Source organism: Acomys minous, assembly GCF_964271855.1.
Source record: "Acomys minous genome assembly, chromosome: 10".
NCBI lineage: Eukaryota > Metazoa > Chordata > Mammalia > Rodentia > Muridae > Acomys > Acomys minous.
The window spans coordinates 67,361,737-67,385,656 of record NC_140491.1 but is presented as its reverse complement, the minus strand read 5'-3'; the positions used below and the strand labels follow the sequence as shown (position 1 = coordinate 67,385,656).

Genomic DNA, 23,920 nt, shown 5'->3' with positions numbered 1-23,920 from the left:
TACACTGAGAAACCCTGTTTTCTTTCTTTCTTCTTTCTTTCTTTCTTTTTCTTTTTCTTGTTTTTTGAGATAGGGTCTTTCTGTGTAACCTTGACTGTCCTGGACTCACTTTGTAGACCAGGCTGGCCTCGAACTCACAGCGATCCGCCTGCCTCTGTCTCCCAAGTACTGGGAGGAAAAAAAAGGTTGTTTGGTTAGTTGGTTGGTTGGTTGGTTTTTCGAGACAGGATTTTTCTGTGTAGCCTTGGCTATCATGGACTAACTTTATAGACCAGGCGAGCCTTGAACTGTTTGTTTTGTTTTTTCTTTGAGTCAGGGTTTCTCTGTGTAGCCCTGGCTGTCCTGGGCTCACTTTGTAGACCAGGCTGGCCCCAAACTCACAGAGATCTACCTGCCTCTGCCTCCTGAGTGCTGGGATAAAAGGTGTGTACCACCACACCCAGCTTTTTTTAAAAAAGTTTTTATGAACTTTTATTATTATACTTTTCATTATTACATTTTTATTACATTTATGTGTGTGTGTGTGTGTGTGTGTACCTGTGTTCCTCTACATGCCACAGCCTGTGTAGAGGTCAGGTTTGTGGGAATCAACTCTGTCCTCTCTTGTGGGCCCCTAGAACTGAGCTCAGGGCAGCAGCTATTAAGCCATCCCACACTCCCAATGTTAAAGTTCTCTCTCTCTCTCTCTCTCTCTCTCTCTCTCTCTCTCTCTCTCTCTCTCTCTCGATTCTTTTCTTTTTTAAAAATATGCATTGGTGTTTTGCCTGCATGTCTGTATGAGGGTGTTGGAACTGGGGTTTCAGACAATGTGAGCTGCCATGTGGGTGCTGGGAATTGAACCAGGTCCTCTGAAAGAGCAGCCAGTGCTCTTAACCTTTGAGCATCTCTCTAGCCTGCTCTTTCTTTCTTTCTTTTTCTTCTGGGACTATAGGTGTATGCTCCATCATGCTAAGCTTAACACCTCTGGTTACTTACTTTTTCACTTTGGTGCTTGGCATTGAACCCAGGGTCTCATGCACACTACATACATGTTACAATACTGAGGTGCATGCTCCCCTTCCCCTCTCTAATGTGTGTGTGTGTTTTTACAGGCCAGGTTAATCTTGTGTCATTCCTCAGGAGCCATCCATCTTAATTACAATTTCTGAGACAGGGTCTCACTATGAAGCCCTGGCTGGCCTTGACTTCAATATATATAGACCAGGATGGCTCAAATTCACAGAGATCTCTACCTGCCTCTGGCTTCTGAGTGCTGGGAGTAAAGGCTTGGGCTAGCTACTAAGCGTGCCTTTTCTTTTTTTCTTTTTTCTTTCTTTTTTTTTTTTTTTGGTTTTTTTTTTTTTTTTGAGACAGGGTTTCTCTGTATAGCCTTGGCCATCCTGGACTGACTGTAGACCAGGCTGGCCTTGAACTCACAGCGATCCGCCTGCCTCTGCCTCCCGAGTGCTGGGATTAAAGGGCTGCGGCACCACTCCTGGCTCGCGTGCCTTTTCTTTAAGATTTATTAAGGAGGGCTGGAGAGATGGCTCAGAGGTTAGGAGCACTGGCTGTTCTTCCAGGGGTCCTGAGTTCGATTCCCAGTAACCACATGGTGGCTCACAACCATCTATAATGAGATCTAATGTCCTCTTCTGGCCTGCAGGTATACATTGTATACATTATAAATAAATAAGTAAATCTTTTTTTTTTTTTTTTTTTTTTTTGGTTTTTCAAGACAGGGTCTCTCTGTATAGCCTTGGCTGTCCTGGACTCCCTTTGTAGGCCAGGCTAGCCTCGAACTAACAGTGATCCGCCTGCCTCTGCCTCCCGAGTGCTGGGATTAAAGGTCTGCACTGCCACCACCACCCGGCTATAAATAAATCTTTTTTAAAAGTTATTAAGGAGGGGTTGGAGAGATGGCTCAGCAGCTGTACTGGCTGTTCTTCCAGAGGACCAGAGTTCAGTCCCAGCCCCCATATGCTGGCTCGTGGCAACCATCTAAACTCTAGTTCTAGGAGGTCCTAACAGCCTCCTCTGACCTCCTTGGGCCTCCGCTACATACATGGTACACATACATATATGCAGATTAGGGTAGGCAGGCTGGCCAGTGAGCCCCGGGGACCCCCTTACCCCCACCTCCCCAGCACTTGGCTACAGAGTGAGTTATCTACTCAGCCCTTTGCACTGTTTTTAGATTTCTCCGTGTGTCAGAGTGTTCTTTATATTCATGTGGACACCTGCTGAGAGCAGAAGAGGGCGGATCCTTGGAGCTGGGGTCGCATCCTATCATGAGCCACCAGACACAGCTGCTAGGGACCACATGGTCCTCCGAGAAAGCAGCAAGCACTCCTAATCACTGGGCTGTCTTTCCAGCCCCTAAAAATCTTTTCTTAGTAAACTCCAGCTTTCTCTCATACTGACTAGTGCTGAAACTCCTTTCTGTAATATAAATCAAGAGTCCATGCTAGGCAGTGGTGGCACCTGCCTTTAGTGCCAGCACTTGGGACGCAGAGGCTGGTGGATCTCTGTGAGTTCGAGGCCAGCCTACAAAGGGGGTCCAGGACAGCCAAGGCTACACAGAGAAACCCTGTCTCAAAAAAACAACAAAGCCGGGCGTGGTGGCGCACGCCTTTAATCCCAGCACTCGGGAGGCAGAGGTGGGCGGATCGCTGTGAGTTCAAGGCCAGCCTGGTCTACAAAGTGAGTCCAGGACAGCCAAGGCTAACACAGAGAGACCCTGTCTCGAAAAACCAAAAAAAAAAAAAAAAAAAAAAAAAAAAAAAAACAACAACAACAAAAAAAAATGTAAAAACTGGAAAGAAAAGAAGAATAAGGGAGCTGGAGAGATGGCTCAGAGGTTAAGAACACTGTCTGCCCTTCCAGAGGTCCTGAGTTCAATTCCCAGCAACCACATGGTGGCTCACAACCATCTGTAATGTGATCTGATACCCTCTTCTGGCCTGCAGGTGTACATGCAGGCAGAGTGCTGTATACATAATAATAAATAAATCAATCTTTAAAAAAGAGGAGAAGAAGAAGAAGAAGAAGAAGAAGAAGAAGAAGAAGAAGAAGGAGAAGAAGAAGAAGAAATAATACCATCATCATCCAGGGCTAGATGAAGCTCAAAAGTTAAGAACACTGGCTGTTGCAGAAGACCTGGGTTCATTCCCAGAACCTATATAGTGGCTCACAACCACCTGCAACTCCAGTTGGGGCAAGAATCTTCTGTCCTCCAATGGGACTGTGCACTGTACACACCAAACACTAAACACCCACACATATAAAATAATAAGATACTTTTAAAAAGAGAGAAAGAAAGGAGGAAGAAAGGAGACTGGGCTCATGCTGGGCAATGTGGCACATGCTTTGTTTTGTTTTGTTTTTTCAAGACAGGGTTTCTCTGTGTAGTCTTGGCTGTCCTGGATTCGCTTTGTAGATCAGGCTGGCCTCGAACTCACAGTGATCCGCCTGCCTCTGCCTCCCAGTGCTGGGATTAAAGGCGAGTATACCACCACCACCTGGACCACGCCCTCACTGGTTTTTGAGAGCCCTTTTTTGGGAGAGGTTAGGGCTGATAAATACAGCTGTCGATAACTGGCTGTTAGCACCTGGACAGAGGAGGGAAAGTCGGACCTCAGGCCGCCTGTCGGGTGCACACGTGCAAGAATTGATCCCGTGGAAGGGGAAGCCGTCCAAGATACAGAGACAATAACAATGTGGCTCCTGTTTTGGTTTCGCAGCAGATCACACCTGTCTGTAACCCAAGTTCCAGGAATCCCACACCCTCACACAGGCATGCATGCAGGCAAAACACATTTTAAAATGTGCGCATTAAAAAAATGTAGGCCGGGCCACCACACCTTTGAATCCAGCATTCGGGAGGCAGAGGCAGGCGGCTCGCTGTGAATTCCAGGCCAGCCTGGTCTACAAGGCGAGTCCAGGATAGCCTGGGCTACACAGAGAAACCCTGTCTTAAAACTCTACCACCACCACCACCCCAAAAAAAAGAAAAAAAGAAAAAGAAAAGAAACAACAAAAGTTCAGCACTGCGTTTCCTCAAAGAGGGCGCTGTGAGCCCTGCCGTGCCTAGGTCCAGCGGCTTGACTGCTGGAATACACCTCGTGTGTTCCTCCCATTTCTCGGGTGATAAAACTGAGTCTCAGAAGGCCTTGCCTTCGGGATCCTACCCCTCCCCTCTGCTCTTCCCGTAAGGCTTGAGTCTCAACCAAATAACTTTCCCCTAGTATCCCATGCAGTCTAGGGTCTGGGGCCCCCGCCTGGCTGCCAGGGCGTAGGCCTCCATCCTCTGACGCTCCGAGAGAGACAATGGCGGGGTCGCGGGCAGAGGCGAGGGCGCGGGTGCCCCCCTGCCCGCCGCCCTTTGTCTTCCCGCCTGCCCCCTCGCGCGCCCCGGGAGGCTGGGAGGCGCCTCTCGCAGGCTTCCTCCTCCCATTCTTGTGCTAATTGGGTGTCAAGCTGAGATCAGTGAGAAAGAAATCCGCCCTGGCTCGGGTTAAACTGCCGCCAAAGACGAAGGCTGAGCCCAGAATATGATTAGGCCGGGAGGAAGCCGCGGCCCGGGGGAGGGGTGGCTGTGCTTTGAGGCCCCCTTTGAAAGTCACTGGGTTGCCCCCCTCCCCCCGCCCTCGCCACAGCCGCCTCTATGGGCCTCTGGAAGGTATTTAACCTTCTTCCTAGGAATTGAAAGCGATAGGCACGCATTGGTCTGGGCAGCCACTTGCCCGTCCCGAGCGCTGCGGGACCTCCAAGGACGCAGGAGGCTGGCCCCTTCCAGCAGCGCCCGGTGCAGGGGGAGATGGGGCAGGGCCGGGCTCTGTGGTGCCTACAGAGGCTTTACTCGTCCTAGTCTCTGGTTCCTCATCAGTGGGATGGGGATAAAATCGTACCTGTTCTATGCTTGGTGGCCATTAAAGAGTGTATAAAGGAGTGGTTGACCTCCAATCTCTGGAGACATGAAATGCCATCAGGAAGGGTTCACTACCCACGCCCTTTCGGCAGTATCCCCTCCTGCCCCCCGCCCCCAACCATGCAGCTCCATTGGCCCTACCGGTTTTTATTTGTTAGACTAATTATTTTTAATTACGTGTATATCTTTGTGTATGTGCATGTGTGAGTGCAGTGCCTGCAGGGTCCAGAAGAGGGCATCGGATCCCCTGGAACTGGAATCACAGGCAGTTTTGAGTCACCATGATGCTGGCTGGAAACTGAATTCATGTCCTCTGCAAGAGCAATCAGAGTTCCTTTTTGGCTTGGTTTTTCGAGACAGGGTTTCTCTGTGTAGCTTTGGCTGTCCTGGACTCGCTTTGTAGACCAGGTTGGCCTCAAACTCACAGCAATCCGCCTGCCTCTGCCTCCTAAGTGTCAGGATTAAAGGCGTGTGCCGCCACTGCCAGGCAGCAATGAGTTCTTAATCTCTGGGCCACTTATCTAGGACGTTGTTTGTTTTGTTTGGTTGAGACAGGGTTTCTCTATGTAACAGCCTTGGCTGCCCTGGACTCTGTAGATCAGGCTGGCCTCAAACTCACAGAGATCCACCTGCCTCTACCCTCTGGAGTGCTGGGATTGAAGATGTGCATCACCCTGCCTGGCTATATTTCAACAACTTTGATAGCTTTTTCCAGCTTTTTAAAAAAGATTTATTTATTTATTATATAGACAGTAGTCTGTCTGCATGACAGAAGAGGGCATTAGATCACATTATAGATGGTTGTGAGCCACCATGTGGTTGCTGGGAATTGAACTCAGGCCCTCTGGTTATAGACATGCACCACCACACCTGGCTAAAATAAAAAAAAAAAGCCAGCCTGGTCTACAAAGTGAGTCCAGGACAGCCCAGGCTAACATAGAGAGACCCTGTCTCGAAAAACAAAAACAAAAACAAAAAAAAATTTTTTTTAAAGTAGGTTATATTTCAGAGGGTAAGAGGAAAAGGCTAGCCAGTCTTGATGGCATATGCTTGTAATCCCACCATTTGAGGAGGCAGAGACAGGTGAATGTTGTGAGCTTGAGACCAGCCTGGTCTACAAAAATGAGTCTAAGACAGCCAAGGGTACCCAGAGAAACCCTGTCTCGAAAGCAAACCAAGATTTATTTTTATTGCATGTGTATGAGTGTTTTGCCTGCATAAATATATGTATTTTATAAATGGGTGCTGAGAACCTAGGGTCCCCTGCATTAACAGAGCAGCAAGCTAGCCACTGAGCCTTCTTTCCAGTCTGCCCTGCCTGTCTCCCTTGACAGTGTGTCACTATGCAGCCCTGCCTGGCCTGAAACTCACTATATAGACCAGATTGGCTTGACAATACAGAGATCTACCTGCCTCTGCTTTCCAAGTGTTGGGACCAGAGGTGTGAAGAACCGTGCCCAGCTGGTCTACTGTTCCGCCTGGAGTGCTTCCTTGAAAGGCCTCCTGTTGCCAGGCACTGGTAGCGCCAGCATCATATTCCCAGCACCTGGGACAATGCAGGAAGATCCCTCCCTGTAAGCCGCAGGCCAGCTCAGCTACATTTCAAAAACAAAAAGAGAGCAGTAGGCCAGGCGTGGTGGCGCACGCCTTTAATCCCAGCGCTCGGGAGGCAGAGGCAGGCGGATCGATGTGAGTTCGAGGCCAGCCTGGTCTACAAAGTGAGTCCAGGATGGCCAAGGCTACACAGAGAAACCCTGTCTCGAAAAACAAAACAAAACAAAAAAAATAGTAGCTACTGTTAGTTAGCTTTACAAGCATGCGCTGAGCTACTACTGTGTGTACAGAGAGGGCCCGGTCAGCAGGGTCTGGAGAGAAATCAGATCTGGGTCCAAGAGCTGCCAGGCCCTCAAGAAGGGCTTGGAAGTCCCAGTGCAGAAGTGGGAAGGAAACGGCTGTGTCTGGGATGTTTTGTTTGATGACATTATTTATTACTGACTATGTAATAATACTGACAGGAAGGACAAGGTACAGAGTCAGCTCTTCCTTCCCATTGTGTGGGTACTGCTGAGCACACCTAGGCTGACAAGCTTGGCAGCAGGCATTTTTTACCTACTGAAGCATTTCACCAGCCGGTTTTACTTGTTTGTTTTTTTTTGAGACAGAGTCTCCTCATGTAACCCTGGATGGCCTAGAACTCTCTTTGTAGACCAGGCTGCCCTTGGAATCACAGATATATCACCTGAGTGCTAAGATTAAAGGCATGCATCACCATGCCCAGCTATTTTGTTTGTTTGTTTTGTTTTTCAAGACAGGGTCTCTCTGTGTAGCCTTGGGTGTTGTAGACTTGCTTTGTAGACCAGGCTGGCCTCGAACTCACAGCGACCCACCTGCCTCTGCCTCCCAAGTGCTGGGATTAAAGGTGTACTCCACCACGCCCAGCTATTTGTATTCTCATGTACACTTATGTGTTTTGCCTGCCCGTATGATGTATGTATGTATGTATGTATATATATATGTATGTATGTATGTATGTATATGCAACATATATGTGCAGTGCTCAAGGAGGCCAGAAGAAGGTTTGGAATCTACTGAAACTGGTGCTGGGAACTGAACCAGGTCCCTTATTTTGCTTTTGAGATGGAGTTTCTCTCTGTAGCCCAGCCTGGCTTGGTCTCATCGAGGTCCTCTCATCACAGCCTCCTCAGAGGTAGATTACAGGTATGGGTCACCATCTGGCTAGATTTTTTTTTTGGGGGGGGCAGGGTGTTTCAGAGACATGCTTTCTCTGTGTAGCCCTGGCTGTCCTGGAACTCACTCTGTAGACCAGGCTGCTCAGAGACCCATCTGCCTCTGCCACCACTGCCTGGCAAGATTTAAAAAATTTTTTATTTTAATACTTTTGTTTTCTTTTTCTGTGTAGCTTTGACTTTCCTGGGCTCCCTTCATAGACCAGACTGGCCTCGAACTTAAGAGATCCAGCTGCCTCTGCCTCCCTAGCACTAGGATTAAAGGTGTGTACCACCACCTCTGAGCTCATTTTTTATTTTATGTGTATGGGTGTTTGTGTGCATTTGTGCACTGTGTGTGTGTGCAGTGACAGCAGAAGCCAGAAGATGGCATCAGAGTCCCAGAGGCTGGAGTTAACATGCTGGGAATCAAACTGGGTCCTCCGGAAGAGCAGCTAGAGCCCTTAACAACTGCATCATCTTCACAGCCCGAGGTGTGAGAGTTTGACAACAGAAATGGTTCTTTTTCTCATCAAGCCTAAGTCCTTGGAAGCCTAACTGAAAGTCATCAGAGACCAGCCTTCGGATTCAGAACGTCACAGCAGCTCAGTGATGAGTCAAAAAAGCACACACCCACACACACACCCCTTCTGCTTCCTCATGGGCCAAGAATGCAAATCTGAGCCCCTTGCTCCCTCTGCTGGCCATCTTTGGCATAACACCTAGCCCTGTTTCACACCTGCCCTTGTATCTAGATCTCTGACCTCTCTCACTTGGTTTGCTTTCCGAAGTATTCCAACTTCAAAGTGTTCCCAGCCGGAGGCACCTGCATTTCTCTCTTACCTTGGCCACCCAGCCCCTGGGTTGTCAGCTGCAGACCCAGGGTGTGGCCCAAAGCAGGCTCCACAGGTTTGTGTGGAATGGCACTCGTCTTCCTGCTGCCGGCTGTACCATGTGGCAGGGTGGTGGTGCAGGGAGGAAAGCAAGGGCTGGGGCTTGCATTCCAGCCCCCACCACCCATGTGACTCAGAACCCCCTCACTCACCTGCCTTAAGATCCAGTTTGGCTCCTAGTACCCACCACCTTTAATTCCAACTCCAGGGAGTTCTGAGGCCTCTGGTCTCAAGTCTTGTCCACGTAAGCACACATGTAAATAAGAAACAACAAAAGCCGGCCGTGGTGGTGCACGCCTTTAATCCCAGCAGGGAGGCAGAGGCAGGAGGATCTTGAGTTTGAGGCCAGCCTGGTCTACAAAGAGAGTCCAGGACAGCCAAGGCTACACAGAAAAACCCTGTCCTGAAAAACTGGGGGGGGGGGGGGGGGGGGGAGGAAACAACAAAACCACTCAAGCCCGGTATATGCTGTTCATCACAGCACTTGGGAGGAGGCAGAATGACCTTGACTTCAAGGTCATCCTCAACTATATACCGAGTTAAATGCCAGCCAGGACCACATAAAACCATCTCAGAACTCGCACCACCTCACAGATAGAGGGTGAAGGTGAGGACACCAGTGGACAAGGTCCTAGGGTGTCCACTCTGGGTGGTTGGGACCTTTTGTGCTTCCTGTGGATTCCCAGGCTGGGGGACTCTGGACCACAGTGCTGCTGGCTGCTCAGCGTTGTCCAGGCAGGTCGGACAGTCTGTCTGTCTGTCTGTCTGGAGACATCAACCTAAAGGGGCCTGTCAGTCTCAGGGGGAGTGCAGACGCCTCTGGGATCAGATGGAGCTTGGCACTGGGGGGTGGGGTGGGGTGGGGAGCAGCAATGCCCAGGCAATGGGACACAGGTAACACCTACGGACAATTCTGTTCCCGTGAGGTTCTTCCCTCCAAGGCCCTAAATATCCCCTTGTAACCTGACAGCTGCCCTTAGCTTTCGAATCCTCCCAATTATCTCCATTATTCAGGAGTCTGAGCCACTTTGCCCAAATCCACGTGCTTCTTATAAAGGTCAAATCTGCAAGTTTAACATTAGATTTGGGGGGGGGGGCTGCTCCTAAGGAGGAATGGGGGGGCGGCTACTGGCCTTATCCCACGAGCTAAGTGCAGGGGAAGGAGGGGAAGGAGGGAGGCAAGGAGCCAAACTAAGAGGAGTCAAGGCAGAGTTTATTGGCCCTGAGCCTTCCCCTCAGGCCTGCTCCGCCCAGTCAGGCTAGGACAGATGGAGAAGGCAACACAGACTCACAGACAGGCGGGAAGGCTGCATCTGAGAGACAGACACCCCCCCTACCCCCCACCCCCGCCCTCCCCGAGACAAGAACACAGGGGGTCTGAGGAACAGGAGTGTGATCCTGACTCCTTGGTACAGGGGCCCAGCGGCCACATGCTGCCCTCCTTCCCCAGAGGCGCAGGCAGGGATAGGTGACTCTTTGGCAGCTCCGAACCAGGACCCTCTGTAGACACTGGATGGCTGGCCACTTGGCTTCCTGAGTCTGGAGGCTCTTGCCTTGGCCTCATTTGTAAGCTCCCTTCCTTTCAGAGGGAGCCTGGCTACTCCTCTGCCACTCCCTGCCCCACTGGACTGAAGACATCATCATCCTAAAGGACCTGTCAGTAAACCTGGGGCTCAGAGGCCTCGCCTGGACCAGAACACAGAGCCTGGACATGAGACTTTCACAGAAAGCCTCAGGAGCATTGGGGAGGCGGCAGTGAGTCACTTGGCAGTTTGGGAGGGAGGGGATCAGCACCTAGGGGCGGAGGTGCGGGCCCTGCTAGCTTTGGTCTGGCATTGCCCAGGACCCGTCTGTGGTGGAAGCCTGGGCTCTGAATCCAGTGTCCTCTGGCCCTCAGAGGGATGCAGGGGTTTCACAGCTTCTCCTCGCCTGCCTGGATGCGGGTATAGGCTTCTTGGTCCAGGGCAACATAGCAGCCCTTCCGGGCATCCAGATAGAACAGTGGGTCTTTCACAAGAGCGGGGTCAAAGCCCTCCTTCCGCAGCTCTGTCTTCTGGAACTTGAAGGTCCCTAGAGAGCAGAGAAGAACGGTGTGGCCTACAAGCACTGCTCCCTCCATCTCCAGACAGTCTTGGCAGAGGGGTGGCAGGGGAAGGTGGACACACGGACACTGCTGAATGACAGCAGAGCTGAGCAGAGCCTGGATGCAGAGGCTGCAACATCTGGAGGCAGGTGCTCAGCCATATTCTAAGACGTGTGCCTTCTTTTTTCTTTTGGTTTTTCCGGGTAGGGTTTCTCTGTATAACAGAACCCTGGCTGTCCTGGACTCACTTTGAAGACCAGGCTGGCCTTGAACTCAGAAACCCCACCTGCCTCTTCCTCCCGAGTGCTGTGAGTTAACGTGTGCACCATCATGCATTTGTTACTGATTTATGGGCCCAAGTCACACAGCTAGTAAATAGTGGAGCTAGGATTTGAACCTGGGTATGACAGAACCCCCTATCCCTGTATCTGCTAGCCTCAGAAATGTTAGCTCTTGTTCCTGACAGAAACTGCACTCTCCCTCAAACTCCCCCAATCCAGACTGGCCTTCTGGCTTGCTCTGAAGCACAGCTGGGGGATTTCTGAGTGAATCTAGGCCTCCAAGGGCATTTCCAGTTCCACCCCATGCTCTTGGTGGGTGCCTTGAGCCCAGACCAGCCTTGGGAAGACCAAGAAGCTATGTGAAAGAGAAAAACCACCCCGTGTGAAGCTCCTGGACCAGCACCGCTGGTATGTAAGTTCCTAACTCTACCTCAAATGCTCAATCCCTCCAGAGTGCCACCACGATGGACAGGACAGATGCCAAACATCCCTATCAGCACAGGAATAGCTGCTGGACAGGGCTGCAGAAGAGAGCAGCTATGGCCTCGCAGCTCAACTAACCACCTTACAGTTGAATTCAGACCCCAAATCACCAACCCGCAGAACTGTGACCTTTACAGAGACCTCTGCATGTAGTTCATTCTGCATCAAGGCAGTCATGTGTTCAACCCGCAGGAAGTTTAGTCTCAGGCAGCAAGGAGAACGTGGGTGGGTCTATACTGGAGTCTCCACACTTCCTGACGCAGGGCACTGCTGAGAGCCACCCATAGACCAATAGATAGAAGGATGTCACTGTCCTACCATGTGACCATAGACCTACGGCTCACTCTTGGACAATACCAACTCCTGAGACACCTATAGTGCTCTGCCATTCTCCTCCCAGCAGCTGGAGAACTCTGTGGAACAAGAACCTTACCAGTTACACCTGCTCAACCACTCTGAAAGCTCCCTACTGTTTCCAGGCTATCCGACTTCCAGCCTGTAAGATGCTACAGGCTCCGGGTCCCTCATGGTCTCTCCTCTCTTACCCACGGCTCACTACTCTGGGTGCATACAGAATTGGGGGTCTCTTCTCCTCCCCTTTCAGTTCATCGGTATACCACTATATGCTCCTCTATTAATTTACTTATGACTACTTTGCTGTGGTACTGGCAATCGAACTTAAGGACCCATGTACTCAGTGGTTCACACAAGCTCTGTCCCTGAACCCTGTCCCCAGTCTCTTGTGCCTTGGTCTCAAGTCCACTTTGTTTTTTGCTGCTCTGTTGTTGAGACAGGGTCGTGCGTATTGTAAAGCAGGGCTGGCGCATCAGGACTGCAGGGTGTGTTATGACATCCAGCCCGTTCCGTATCTCTGGAATTCCTTTGGAATGTTTCTCCTCTGGGTCTACAAGATTCCAAGAACCTAAACTCTAACCAGACCGGTGTCTCTGAACCATAATACGGCAGGCAGCCGTGGATTGGTGCTCATTCTAAGGGACGCTGAACCTTCTCTGGAGGTTGGGTTTGCACATTTCCACACAGGAGGGCAGCATCTTAGCCCTGGGGCAAGGCTGTGTGTCCAGGTCAGACAGCAGCCAGCCCTGGAAGCCAGGGGTTGGAACCAGGGACAGACCTGTTTTGTGCAGCTCAGGCAGGAAGCGCAGGAAGATGGGGCGGGCGTACAGAGGCAGCTCCTTTCTCAAGGTCTGTGCAAAGCTCTCCAGGTCACAGTTGCTGGTGTGACTTGCCACAGCAGCCATTCCTGCTCGGCCCTCAGTTCCTGGGAGAAGGAGTGCATGGTCAGCGGTGGGCAGTGTCCCGACACGCCCACCGTCCTCCCCACACGTACCTGGCACCTCAACACCATACACTGCCACATCTGCCATATCAAGCAGGCGGCTGAGTGTGCCCTCCACTTCTGTGGTAGACACGTTCTCCCCTTTCCACCGGAATGTGTCCCCTGTGCGGTCCCGGAAGTACAGGTAGCCCAGGTCATCCATCACCAGCACGTCACCTAGGAGGAGGCAGTGAGTCACGACGGGGCCAGCGTAGCTACTGACCCAGGTTGAGCCAGGCACCCATCACTGAAGCCCGATGGTGTGTGCTATCAAAGGTCTGGGCTTTGGGGCGTCCAGGGACGTGTTCTCTGAAGCAGCTGGAAGCTCTCATTTCTCCTGTCTCCTCTGGAAGGGGCGGCAAAGAGCAGGGGGCTCACCAGTGAGGTAGGCTTGGTCCCCCTTCTTGAAGACGTCATTAGCAATCTTCTTGTTGTTGGCACCCTGGTTGAGGTAACCATCAAAACGGCGCAGGGGGTCCTGCTGGATGATGCGACCCACCAGCTGGCCTGGCTGGCCTAGGGATGAGAAAGCGGGCAGATGTGGCCTCGTCTGCCTGTCTTGTCCCACAAAGGCACCCTGCATCTTGCGCTGACTTGGTGCATGCTGCCTGTCACAGAAATGTCCTGTTTATTGGCTGTGCATGTAGATCAGTCAGTAGAAGCGTGTGTCCTTAGCATGCACAAAGACCTGGATTCAACCTTCAGCACTACCACAAAAAACCAAACAAAACAAAAAACCTTAAACAGCAAGGACCACAAATGCTCCTTTGTGTCCCGGATGGGAGGTGGCTGAGAGCAGGGGGCCATCCATCAGTGGGGAGAGTCCAGGGAAGAACAAACTCTCAGCTCACACAGGCTCTACCAGGCACCTGGAGAAGCTGGCACCACTGAGCCCGGGCCCATCCTGGCTCTCCTCAGAGAGCTGCACACTCTTTACCACACATAAGCCTTAGGTCAACCCAGGTCAGGTATTGCCATCAGCCCTGTGTGAAGTTGAGGAGCTTGTGTATGAGGCCGGCTGTAGTACAGTGGAGGCTAAATGCCTAAGCCACAGTCAGTCGCAGGTGACTAGGGTGGCGGGGGAGTGGTGGCAGTGGGGGCCTTCTTAGGAAGGCATGCAAATGGCATGGTAAAGTGATGGCAGTGGACATGGGAAATGAGTAAAACAGAGCCCACTGCTCAGAACAGGTTTTTCTGTTCATCCACACTGGCTGACTACCCTCCAAGACCAAGACCTCCTCCGTCAAATGCTCAATTCCCTCAGGGGCAGACCTGGTTGACAGGGAATGCAGACGCCATCGGGTCCCCGGATCAGTTCCATGGTATCCTCATTGACTCGTACCAAGCGGATGGGGTACACAAAGGACAGGATGCGGCTGTTGAAACCACAGGCCCCCACCTGCAAAGGCCGAGAGACTTGGGCTCCATGGTGTCTCCAGTAGACAGTGGGGTTGGAGGGACCCTGGTTGGTACCCACTCATGCTGGCATTCTGCTTACCCCCCTGCAAGCCTAGGGCCTACTGTGGCCCATCGCCACAGCAGCCTTATGAGCCCCAATCCGGACCTTACCTGGCTGTCAAAGTTGCCCAGGCTACAGTTGCACTCAGTGGCCCCATAGAACTCGGCCACCTGGGGGATGTGGAAACGGCTGGAGAAGTCGGTCCAGATGGACTGCCGAAGGCCATTGCCCAGTGCCATCCGCACCTTGTGCCGAGACTCAGTCTCACGGGGTGGCTGGTTCAGGAGGTAGCGGCAAAGCTCGCCAATGTACTGTACAATCTGGGATGGGTGTGGTGTGAGTCCGTGCTCCAGGGCGGTGCCCCCCTTCATCACCTCCCCACCAGGGGCTGAACAGTCCCCTCCCTCTCTGGGCCTCAGATTTCCCAACTGAACCAGGAAATGTTGCCCAAGGAGCCGTTCTGAGCAGTGTCAGCTGTTCAGACGCTCCGGTGTGTGGGTGGCAGGAAGGAGACAAAGGGACGAGGCTGCTCACGCCTGCCCCTTCTCACTCACTGTGCAGTTGTACTTGATACAGTCGTCCCAGAACCGGGAGGCGGAGAACTTCTTCCGGATCACCACAGTCATGCCGTGGAGTAGGCACTGGCCGATCCCCACGATGTTTCCTGAAGTCAGAGGGGCCTGGAGGCTAAGGCGATGGCGACCCGAGCCCAGAGCCCTCCTCTCATTCAGGCTTGCCTTTGGTCTCATACGGTCCGGGCTGGCCTCAAACTCCTGACTATCCTGCCTTTGCTGCCCCAGTGCTGGCTTGCGGGGGCTCAGCACCACACCGACCCCAGGCTGCTGCTTCTCAGGCCCCCCCCTGGTCTCCTTCTGCTCTGCTCCACTAACTGGCCGCACCTCTTCCCTCCCTACCGTGTCTCCATAGAGTCTGTGGATCTAGCCCACACTTTTTATTTATTTTTTATGTTTTTTGTTTGTTTGTTTTTTGAGACAGGGTTTCTCTGTGTAGTCCTGGCTGTCCTGGACTAGCTTTGTAGACCAGGCTGGCCTCGAACTCACAGTGATCCACCTGCCTCTGGGATTAGAGATGTGTGCTACCACGTCCGGTTTAGCCCACACTTCTTAGACTGTCCCAGGTCTGCACACCTACCATTCAATCAAACATGACTGCTCTCCTACCTAGTCTCTGTCTCCTCTGGCGGGGGGTGTCTCCTCAGCACCACTGCTAGTATTCCTGTGTAAGATGCTTGTGCTGCCTGCCCTTTCTAAAGTGAAGGTAAAGTGTCTTCCTGAGCGTCAGGTAGGTTCCCGATGTCCCCCTGTCCCCTTCAAACACACAGACCTTCTTCAAGTCTGACCTTGGAGGTCAGAATGACACTCAAGCGTCTCCCTCGTGTCCCTGTAACCAAGCAGTGATCCTGAACATGTCTACAGAAACCAACCTCAACACACAGTAGGCATCTCATGTAACCACCGGCGGACAAGAGGTGGTGGCAACGGCCCTGCCTGAATCTGAACCCAGATTTGAACTCTAGTGTAGGGGGGCAGCTGGGGGGCAGGCACAGGCTTACCTGCTGAGTGGTAGAGGGGGAGGCAGTCATAGACAACGTCGTCAGGCCGCATGCGGAATCCGTAGTACACCAGAGCTGCCATACGGTAGTACCTTCGAGGGTACAGGGCAAAGAGGTCAGAGGGACCCTGTGCCAGCAGGAGGGGCCTCCCCAACCCTCCCTCCCAGCCTCCAGCCTCGGCACTTGCCGCTTACCTGCTGTGCACCACAATGGCAGCCTTGGGGAGTCCTGTGGTGCCCGATGTGTAGATATAGAAGAGCTTATCTGAAGGAGACAGACACGCAGGTCACCGAGCGGCCAGCGCAGGACCGTGCGGGGGGTGGAAGGGGCATGCCCATCAGCCTACTCGCACCCTTTTCCAGGGAGACCTCCTGATGACCTCAACAGCACCCACTCTCCCAGGCCTCCCCCTGAGCCAGGCTGAGTGAAGGAGCAGATGACGACAGAGCTGGTCCCAGCTGAGTGGGACATGTGGATGAAGAAGACACGCTCACACCAAGCCTAAGCACAGGAGCACAGGGCGGAGAGACCAGGCAACACCAGCTGACTCGGCTTACAGGGGCAAAGGCAGTACCAGGACGGCTTCTGCAAGGAGTGAATGCCTGCTTCAAGGCTTGGCTGCGAGGGCAGTGTCAGCTGGGGGCGGGCGGTGGTGTACAACTTTAATCTAGCGCTCGGGAGGCAGAGGCAGGAGGGATCTCTGAGTTTAAGACACAGTGAACTAAAGGGCAGTGAGAACTACACAGACAGATACCATCTCAAAGAAAGGGGGGTGCGCCCTGCTGGGCAGCATGGCCTTTCATCCCAGCACCTGGGAGACTCCCAGCAGAGGAGCAAACTTCTGTGAGTTCAAGCCAGCCTGGTCTACAGAGTGAGTTTCAGGACAACCAGGACTAGGTAGAGAGACTCAGTTTCAAAAACCGGAAAAAAATGATAAAAAGGAGCAGGTTTTATGGCCACTCTGCACCAGGGATGTCTATTTACCCCACCCAAAGAGGCACTGTCAGGAGGCTCAGCCCTATCAGTGTGTGTGTATATTTGTTTCTCTGGAAGTTAAGAACTCCACTGGATGATAATGACAGCAACCACCTCAAGTGGTGTAGCACCTGCTGTGTGTCAGCCCTGGGCAGTCTGAGGGCACAAGGTTGGACCAGCCACAGTCCCTGCCGAAAGTAGCTTCAGAAAGCAGTTAAGAAATAAGGGATAGGGGCTGCAGAGATGGCTCAGTGGTTAAGAGCACTGTCTGCTCTTCGAGAGGTCCTGAGTTCAATTCCCAGCAACCACATGGTGGCTCACAACCATCTATAATGTGATCTGATGCCCTCTTCTGGCCTGTAGGTGAACATGCAGGCAGAACACTGTAAATAAATCTTTTAAAAAATTTTTAACCTAAAAAATAGATAAATAAATAAATAAATAAATAAATAAAGGATAGGAGAGGCTCAGCAGGAGTAATGACATGTCACAAGCCCTTCCAGCCAATACCCTAGCCTCAGGGCTGACTTTCAAAGTAAACCCATAAAGTAGATTGCTGCTATCCCTTTTATTGCAGGGGAATAAAGCTCAGAGGGCAGGTCACGCCGGGAGGTAGCAGAGCCAGAACAGAGCTCAGATGGCACCAGCAGCCCGAGCTTTGAGCCTCCACGTGATAAAGCAGGCCATGAGAGCTCAGGGAAGAGTAACAAGAACAGCAGCTGGAGGGCTGGCAGGCACCAGGATAGAGGAAGAGCCAGGGAGGCTTCCTGGAGGAGGAGGCAAAGGTCAGGGCCTGGCAGAGCCTACACTCAACAAGCTGGAAGGGTAAGCTGAGGGTCTCGCACTCACCCTCCTCCTCTCCACCTCAGCTCCTGGCTGAGACTCAAAGCAGGCTGCAGGGTGCACCCAGTCCTACACACGAGGCACTACTGTGGGTAGCTCCACAAACCCAACCATTTTCACCTTACCTGAAACCCCGTCATATTTCCCCAGATGGAAAAACGGGAGGTGCCACTGTCCTGGCCATGAGGCCAGTGCTGTGTTTGAGGGACATTTCAGACCCTTCCCGAATGGCAAGAGGCCCACCTGTAAAGCCCTTGTCAGGGTGACTGGGCAGCTGCTTCGGAGCATCTTCTAATAGAGGGTCCAGATGCTCTGTGTTGGCGGGCACTGTGCTAGGCTCCCAGGGACCAGAGCAGAAGAGGCTGAGCGAGGGGTCCAGGCTGGCATGAATCTCACAGACAGCTGGAAGAGAGACACTGCAGGTCAGCAAGCAGGCTAGGAAGCCCGTGTGCCCCGGGACTTTGTCATATAGGGCTGACTGTCAGGAAGACTGCCTGGCGTGGGGAAGTGGGTGAAATGCATGCACCCCCCCATGAACTGTGAGAACCACACAATGCTTTACCCATAGGGTGCGGCTCTCACATCAGTCCCCGCCTCCCTGCCCTCCGACCCTATGTATCTGGCTCGATACTGCCATGCCATCCAACCTCCTGCTTCAGCCTCCGAGTGCTGGGGTCACTATACGTCACCATGCCAGCGACCATCGGCCCATTTACAGGTGGGGAAATGGCGGTGAGGATGGAAGAGATGGCGCCATCTCACACCAGGCCTCTGTCAGGGACCAGTTAGAGGACAGGAGCAGGGCAGAGGCCCCCACTCCCAGGACACTTTTTCTCAGGCCTCCTGGAGCTGCACAGGCTCTGTTTACCCTGGGCATGAGACAATCCTGGCCTGTTGGTTCTGCTTTCGCTAGCATTAAGTTCTTTCTTCAGGGCTAGGAATGGGACCCAGGACCTGGCCCACGCTAGGGAAGAGCGAGGTCCTCAGTCTCTCCGGCTTCCCTGTGTCTCACCCAAACTTCTCTCACTGCTGTGTTCTTCCTTCTCCACTTGGGACATCCTAACACCTTTCCTAGTACCCCATGACCTCAGCAGTATGGGGAGAAAATAGGGAGACAGACTGTGGACCAGCCCAACATCAAGTCCTTAGGCCGGCTGTGTTTGTAGACTCTGGGTGAATGCCTCATTTCCCTCCGAGCCTGTCACATCATCCAAAGACCAAGACAACAGTCTTCACCCTCTCCTCAGTCTCAGTTAAGATCAGAGCTGCGCAAAGCGCCATGCTCAGCACTTTCCGTCCCTGACTCAGCAATAAATAAAACCCAGGTCTGAGAGGAGAAACTGGATTCCTGTTGGCCTTGTACTGCAGGCGGGGAAACTGAGGCTTAGGGGATCTGTTATTCATAAAGGCTCGCCTGCAACCCTGGCAGGGTCCAGACACTCTGCTGCCCAGGGACTCACACCGCCTCCCACAGGGCTAGAATGGAGTTGTCATCTGTGCAAAGCCCCAGGGGTCTCCCATTTAGAGCTCACCTGAAGCCATCTCGCTGCCAAAGATAAAGGCTCGTGCCTTTGAGGTGTCCAGACAGTGGCGCAGGGCATCGCGTCTAAGGTTGGTGTTGATGAGAGCTGCCTCCACACCTAGCTTGGCCATGCCCAGCCAAAGCCCCACAAACTCATTCCGGTTCTCCATAAACAGGGCAACTACATTGCCCGAGGCCAGGCCCCGGGCCTGCAGGAAGTTGGCCACCCTACTGGAGTAGTCATCCAGCTGGCGGAAGGTCCAGTGAGTATCTGTGCCCTCGAAAATCAGGGCTGTCTTGTCGGGGTGGCGCCGTAGCGTTGAGGCAAACAGCAAGGGCACTGTCTTCCGCTCCCGAAGGTACCGTCGGACCTTTGCTTTCACCTTCAGGAGCACCAGGCCACCGCTGTGTGGGAGCAAAGAAGCCATGAGTGCTCAACTAGGCAGGCTGTGTTCCTGCCATCTCAGCCAGCCGCTGTCCAAACAGCCTGAGTCTCAGGAACCAGCTTTTGTTTTTCTTTTTTTGAGACGGGATTTTTCTGTGTAGCCCTGGCTGGCCTTGAACTCACAGAGGTCCACCTGCCTCTGCCTCCCCAGGGTGCTAGGAGCTGGGATTAAAGGCATGTGCCACTACATCAAGGGTTCCACTCTTTTTTTGTTTGTTTGTTTTTTCGAGACAGGGCATCTCTGTGTTAGCCTTGGCTGTCCTGGACTCACTTTGTAGACCAGTATGGCTTTGAACTCATAGCAATCCACCTGCCTCTGCCTCCTGAGTGCTGGGATTAAAGGCGTGCGACACCATGCCTGGCACTCTTACTCTAAGTCAGCTGTTCTGTCAGAAACCCAAGGCCATAGTCTACATTTCTATTCTGGAATCGCCCTTGGCCCTCACTGCCATAAGAAATCAGAGACGACCCTTTCTGCCCGTGGGCAGAGCCAGGTATCTGTCATATGTACTACTTTGTCTCCTAGTCCTTCTCCATGCTGGGCCCAGGGAAAATGGCCAGTGCTTGTGGAACCATTTTCACGCCCAACCCCGAGCCGCTAGCTTCTATGTCTTTGTCAGTTCTGGGTCCTTGGGCTGTGCACTACCCTCCCTCGGCCACCTACACAGCACCTTTCAAGGCTTCCCTCCAGGAGACTTCCTGGATCCCTGGCCTAAGTTCCTTGTCCAAGGCTCCCACAGCTCCTGTAGGGGCCACTTGATACCTCCGTTTATAGTCAGCGCAGACTGACAAACGCGATTCTAGGCGAGGCTCCCTGTTCTGGGTACTACAAGACAGGAGTGAGGAGGGCTGCGGAGGTCTCTGCAGCAACGGCACTGGCGGTTTAAGGAGTTACTTCACTGTTTCCTCACCTCCTAACTAGTCTGAGCTTTGCAGATGGAGTCTGCCTTCTTCCTCTCTCGCTTCCAGAGCCAGCCTAGCACCTGGCATAGAGCAGCTGGCGGTGATTTTCCCAGCCATTTAACTCAGGGCTCGTGCTAGCACCCAGAGTCCCCCTGGGCTCTCTCAGGCTGCGGCAACCTGAGAAAAGGTGTCCTTTCACACTGGGGTCCACTTCCATAAGCTGGTGTGTTCAGAACCCTTCCCGGACATCTCTTCAACAAGCCTGCCCCAGGTCAAGGAGTCTCCCGGTTTAAGAGATTCCTTGAGAGACTCTGACCTTGGAGATGAAAGTACGACGAGGTAGGACTGCCAGGGGAGAGGTGTGGAGAAGAAGTTATTCCCCTGTGAGCCTGAGGTCCTACACTGGCAGGAATGTAATGGCTGGGAAAGCCCAGCACAGTTGGGAGCCCAAGAAAGGCTGGAGATGGTACTCACAAGACATCGCGCTTGATGGTCTTGATGAAGAGCCGGATGAAGCGCCAGCCGCCAGACCCCAGGTATAGGAGCAAGAGGGAGAATCCCACCTGGGTCCAGGGCAGTTTCAGCACCAGCTTTGAGAACAGTAGCACTCCCACCAGAGACGCCCCAAGCAGCATTGTGACCTGCGGGTGCAAGGTGGTTAGGGGGCTCAAATAACTCTTTCTTTGGGGCCTCCCACCCTGAGACCAGCAGCCACTTCAGGATGACCCCCCACAGGGTCAACCTAAGGGGATTGCTCAGTCACCTCAAAAGAGGTGGCTAAAACACGGTGGAAGGCTCTGGTGCCGTGCCAAGCTGCAAGGGACTTGCGGTGTAAAGATCTAGCTCCTATTCCATCTCAGGCCACCTGGCCAAGTGACCTTGGGCTAGCCCTTTTCTTACTTCAGGCCACAGCCACCCTTTGGGTTAGTAAGACTTGTTCTTAGAACCTTCCCAGCCCAGGTAGGACAATCTATTCACCTACATTCAGATACCCTAACCTCTGGCTTGACTCCTCTCCTAGGGACCCCAGGAGATGATAACACCTAAAAAGGCAGCTACTTTGGGCCCTGCACGGTCTCTGGCTACAGACTCCAGGCAGCGTTGTGCCTCTACTTGGTCCATAGAGGGCGAGCCAACCAATGGGTTAGAGGCAGGAGGGGCCTGACAGGTGACAGCCCAGGGATAAGGTGGAGGATGACTGTCCGACAGGAAAACGATCCTGAAGCACACGCCTATACCCAGACACTCAACAAGCCACTCAAATGAATCTTGGGAGACCAGGGCTGAGAAGAAGGGGACAGGCTGTGTTCAAGTACAGGGCAGAGATTAAGGCCCAGGTTCTATTCCTAACTTCGTTACAGATTTAGTGAAGAGGACAGCTAATGGACTGTTTTTCTTGGGGTTTTCCTTTTCTTGGGAAGAGCTGAAGGTCAAACATAGGAAGCAGTCTGAGTATCTCCAAGCTAGGAGGGGGATGGACCACAGGGAACCCCTTATAAGACTGCCTTCCGTAAAAAAGCATTAAGCTACGGGTGGGAGGACTAATGCTGATCGCTAAGATCCTTAGCCCTTTGACTTGCTAGACCCAGTCAGAAAAGAGGCTAAGGAGCTGGTCCAAGACCGCTTAGAGAGGAGACAGACAGGAGGGATGCGCGGACCGACCTGCCTCTAGACAGCCAGGACATAAGAGCGCAGGGCTGGGAGAGCGAGGGCGCGCCCCTCAGCCGGAGCCGGCGCCGCCGTCTCTCCCAGCTCGGGCAGGCACGTTTCCCCCCTCGCTCAGTAAGCCGCTGTCCCCCGCCTTGGCTCACCCGGCTGCGGCTGCGCCGCGCGGCGCCCCGTCAGGATGCGGCCCGGTTGCGGCAGCGGAGTGCGGAGCGCTGGGGGCATCGGCCGCCCCGGGGCACACACAGCCGAGCCTCGGTGCGCTTGGCCCACTCCGCTCTCTTGTAGGGTCTGTACCTCCGGCGCGCTCCACCCCCGCCCGCCTCCCGCACCTGTACCGGCTGTGCCGGCCGGCAGCACTGCCTCCCGCGCCGTCCCCGCAGAGTGCGAGCTTCTGAGCCGGTGCAGCTCAGCGCAACTCAGCCCCAGCGCTCCCGACACCGCCCAGCCCCGCCAGCCCTGCGTGCGCCACTGCCTCCGCTGCCGCCCGGCCCTCTGGGAGTGGTAGGTCGGGCCGCGCGGCATGCTGGGAGTCGTAGTTCTGGTAGCCTCGTTTGTTCTGGCTGCTGAAGTTGCTCCGTTCAGGCAGTGTGCTGATCTGCTCCTTAAGCCATCACCTCTCTGCAATTCCCTGGACCAGGGGACCCAGAGAGTATATATCCACCAGCATGGACATTAGAGAATCCGGAGCCAGAGCTGAGGCCCAAGTAGTTTAAATTTTTTAAATTATTATTATTGTGTGTTTGCTTGCTTATTTGTGTTGTATGGAGGCATATGTCAAAGCCCTTGTGTGGGCAAAAGACAACTTGTGGGAGTTAGTTCCGTTCTTATACCATGCAGGCTTCAGGGATCAAATCCAGGTCATTAGGCTTGGCCCTCAGGCATGGTGACAAGCACCCTCCCTGAGCCATTTGTCAGTCGTGTTTGTTTTTTGAAACAGGATTGTCACTCTGTAGTAACTTTGTCCTGAATTTTTGCTGCAGTCAATCTACTTGAGCCCTGAGTACTGGCATTGCAGGCAAGAACTATCACACTTGTCTTGGAATAGAATTTCTAAAAATAATTTATTTTATTTGCGTTGGTGTTTTGCCTGCATGTATATATGTGAGAGGGTGTCGAATCCTCTGGAACTGGAGTTACAGACAGTTGTCAGCTGCCATGTGGGTGCTGGGAATTGAACTCAGGGCCTCTGGAAGAGCAGTCAGTGCTCTTAACCGATGAGCCATCTCTCATGAAAGAAAAGGCTGGATTCTGGCTGAGGTAAACTGCCACAAACCCTAATTATGGACTCTGGCAGAATACACATTGGGCTTCTAGACCATCCCAGAGTGACCATTTACCCCAGTGGAGTATGACTGTCCCCTGATCATGTTTAACGTTTTCAGAACTGAAGCGCCAGGAGTGGCAGCTGCAGAGGCTCTCCAGATAAGCACCCCTGAACACTGTTCCCCTTGTAAACCCAGGGCTTGGTCATGCCACCTGCCTAACCGTGGGCGAGGGTTCAGACTCATAGCCCGTGGGGTTCAGAGCCTCTGTAAGGTTTTGGGGTGTAAGAACCCTGCTCATCTATTACTGCCACTTGTCCTTAAATAGCTCCTGCAATGACTCAGCCCAATAAAGTTTGTAAAAGGGGAGGGGCAGTCTTCAAGGTTTGTTTATAGGTGTTATAGATGAATTTTTGGGTTGATGATAATTTGGAGCGGTTTGCTCAGGAGTGTGTCCTTTAGAGGGCCGATACAGTAAGTTTTTTTGGTGGGGGGGGGGCGTTTTGAGACAGGGTTTCTCTGTGTAGCATCGGCTGTCCTGGACTCGCTTTGTAGACCAGGC

The 23,920-nt window shown here is 52.9% G+C and overlaps 1 protein-coding gene across 2 annotated transcripts; it reads right to left on the bottom strand.

The window, feature by feature from the left end:
- Positions 1 to 9,717: 9,717 nt before the first annotated feature.
- On the bottom strand, positions 9,718 to 22,666 carry SLC27A4 (solute carrier family 27 member 4). Of its 2 annotated transcripts, none has more exons than XM_084798603.1 (13): positions 22,426 to 22,666; positions 20,903 to 21,069; positions 19,091 to 19,485; positions 17,802 to 17,960; positions 15,935 to 16,004; positions 15,741 to 15,832; positions 14,722 to 14,831; positions 14,278 to 14,487; positions 13,981 to 14,107; positions 13,087 to 13,224; positions 12,721 to 12,885; positions 12,505 to 12,651; positions 9,718 to 10,595 (listed from the first exon to the last, which is right to left on the bottom strand). In XM_084798603.1, exons 2-13 carry the CDS (start codon positions 21,061 to 21,063, stop codon positions 10,438 to 10,440), a joined length of 1,932 nt encoding a protein of 643 aa, XP_084654729.1. In that variant the 5' UTR covers positions 21,064 to 21,069; positions 22,426 to 22,666; the 3' UTR covers positions 9,718 to 10,437. The 2 variants fall into 2 exon arrangements, with proteins under 2 accessions (XP_084654729.1, XP_084654728.1); XM_084798602.1 differs by having other exon boundaries at positions 22,240 to 22,663.
- Positions 22,667 to 23,920: the final 1,254 nt, after the last annotated feature.

What these genes read in the sequence shown, in the direction of transcription:
- SLC27A4 (XM_084798603.1), bottom strand. Translation starts at nt 21,063, where the DNA reads ATGCTGCTTGGGGCGTCTCTGGTGGGAGTGCTACTGTTCTCAAAGCTG. An exon ending in TGGCAGCGAGATGGCTTCAG is followed by an intron (nt 17,961 to 19,090) that starts GTGAGCTCTAAA and finishes TCTCTCTTCCAG; the next exon opens with CTGTCTGTGAGATTCATGCC. An exon ending in CCCCCTCTACCACTCAGCAG is followed by an intron (nt 14,832 to 15,740) that starts GTAAGCCTGTGC and finishes CTCTGACTTCAG; the next exon opens with GAAACATCGTGGGGATCGGC.